The following is a 2,500-nucleotide window of genomic DNA, read 5'->3' on the forward strand; positions in this document are numbered from 1 at the left end:
ACCCAATCCCCTCCCACGTCCCCCTGGTCCAGACCCTTCCAGCTGCTACCCTGAAGACCGCCGCAAACACCATCGTCCACGGTCAGTCCTCAGTTCCAGCCGTTATGAGGATCCCAACGCCTGGAATCAAATTTGACATTCCAGCAACCCAGGGAATTGCTCTTCCAGTTGAAAGGACCATCCATGCCCCAGCCACCATCCAGGCTCCAGCCCCTACCGTCAAAGTCGAGACTCCAGTTCCAACCCTGAGGACTGGAGTCTCCATCGTCCACAGCCAATCTTCCAGCCCGGCCGTGACGAAGATTTCCAAACCTGACGTGAAGTTCCAGGTACCAGCTGCTCCCGAGAGCTCCCTGTTCCAGCATTTCAGGGCTCTCCCCCTTCCCTATTACTCCAATAACATGAATTTCGGCGTGCCTCTTCCAGGCCTGGCTCCACAAACCGCCCACGCCACCCCCGTCCAGTATACCAGCAGCGCCCCAGCCGCCGTTGCCACGCCCGTCCATCCTACTGTCCTGCAAGCCGCCCCACAGGGCATGACTTACTGGAGGGACATCGTCTCTCCACAACAAATGGCTAATTTCGTCGACGTCAACACCGGAGGTTTCTCTTACATAAACGTCCTGGGCAACACGGCCTTCTCCAGGAGCACGCCTTTGGTCCTGTCGCATCCCTTCAAGGGCATCCAGTCCTTTTTCCCCGTAGCGGCTGGCGTCAAGGGCAGCCACGCCTTAATTGCAGCTTAAGTGTTGGCAAAAATGATGCAAAAAAAAAAAAAAAACATCGATTACTGACTGGTTCAGTTTTTATTACAGTTGATGGACTTCTACGTGTGGGATTGAAATGGAATGCCGGCGAAGAGGATTCGCCATTGAAGGTACAAATAAGTGGATAAATAAATTAATAAGTGAGTGAAGAGATTAATAAGTGAATTAATAAATCAGAAAGTGAATGAATAAGTCAACAAATGAATGAATAAATCAGTAAGTGAATGAATAAATCAATAAGTGAACAAACAACTCAGTAAGTGAAAGAAGAAATCAACAAGTGGATGAATGCATCAATAAATGAACGAATAAATCAGCAAGTGAATGAATAAATCAATAAATAAATCCATTTCAGAAGGTAAAATATAGTCGGTGAAACAGAATTTAATTGATGATACAAATTATATTAAATTCCGATGAAAGAACTTTTGAATTAATTCGATCACAAGATGATGATATCAAGAACTCAACTGCAAATATTAATGTCTTCATAGATATAACTGTACTTTACTGTACTTTAAAATCACTATAAAAAAAAAAGTAAAGTAATTTTTAAAATTACATGTGTTTGTAAATATTTGTACTTAGAAATCAATTACAACACAGTAACTTTGGTAACATCAAAGCAACACTGAAATATTTTCTGTATAATCATTCTCACATGTTTCCATTACTGTGTCTGTGAATCCACCTTGTATTGACTGTAAATAAAGCAGTTATTTAAAAGTAAAACAATCTTTTCTTTTGGGATTCTATGCATATCTGCGTAATTTCTATCCCACATAACGTCTTAAATAATATTGCAAGATCAATTAAAATAGTTAGGAATATATATAAATACGCACACACATATGTATATTATATAAATATATATATATATATATATATATAGATATAGATATAAATATAATATATATACATATATATACACACACACACACATATATATATATATATATATATAAAATATACATATGTATATATATACATATATACATAAATGTGTGTGTGAACGTATATGTATATTCATGTGTGTGTATTCCCCGTAGCAAATATCTAATACGCGAGTATATTTGTTCATAATACTCTCAAGTCTTCTGAATACGAGTGCTGTATGTTAATGGCATTTTGTAAAGAAATAGAAAGGTCATATAAATAAATACCATATGTAAGGTATACATATGTATTTGTATATGTTTTTCCAATGCACAAATACCCCAAATTAAACTAATTTGAAATTAAAAGAACCAAGATAAAAATCCAGATTTTGAATTTAGAAAAAAGTGGTGTTAATAAACAAACACCTTTTTTTAAGACAAGTCTGAATCTTGTCCAGATTCGAAATTCGCGCGCATGCGCTTTCTCCCAACCCGACTCGTTCCATTCTATCAATATACTTTTGGGAGAAATCTAAATCAGTTCGTCTCTTGGGTTTGTTGGGGGAACGTGTGCTTTGGTTGTGCTCACACCATGAGCAGTATTATTATCATCATTACTAAGCTAAAACCATAGTTGGAAAAGCCAAAGTTATATGACCGGAGGGCCCAAAGGGAAAAATAACCCAGTGAGGAAAGGAAATAAGTAAACAGATAGAATAGTGTGCCTGAGTGTTCCCTCAAGCAAAAGAACTCAAACTCAAGACAGTGGAAGACCATGGTACAGAGGCTATGGCACAAAACAAGACTAGAGAACAATGGTTTTTATTTTGGATTGTCCTTCTCCTAGAAGAGCTG

At 38.2% G+C, this 2,500-nt stretch overlaps 1 protein-coding gene across 1 annotated transcript in view; it reads left to right on the forward strand.

Moving 5' to 3' along the window:
- LOC137658384 (uncharacterized) overlaps positions 1 to 1,618 on the forward strand; it is a 5,155-nt gene extending 3,537 nt beyond the window's left edge. The window contains exon 2 of the mRNA XM_068393059.1: positions 1 to 1,618. This exon is cut by the window's left edge and continues 121 nt beyond it. Within this exon, the coding sequence (XP_068249160.1) occupies positions 1 to 746 (746 nt within the window). The 3' untranslated portion in view covers positions 747 to 1,618.
- Positions 1,619 to 2,500: the final 882 nt, after the last annotated feature.

This window comes from Palaemon carinicauda, chromosome 19 (assembly GCF_036898095.1).
Source record: "Palaemon carinicauda isolate YSFRI2023 chromosome 19, ASM3689809v2, whole genome shotgun sequence".
NCBI classification, from domain to species: domain Eukaryota; kingdom Metazoa; phylum Arthropoda; class Malacostraca; order Decapoda; family Palaemonidae; genus Palaemon; species Palaemon carinicauda.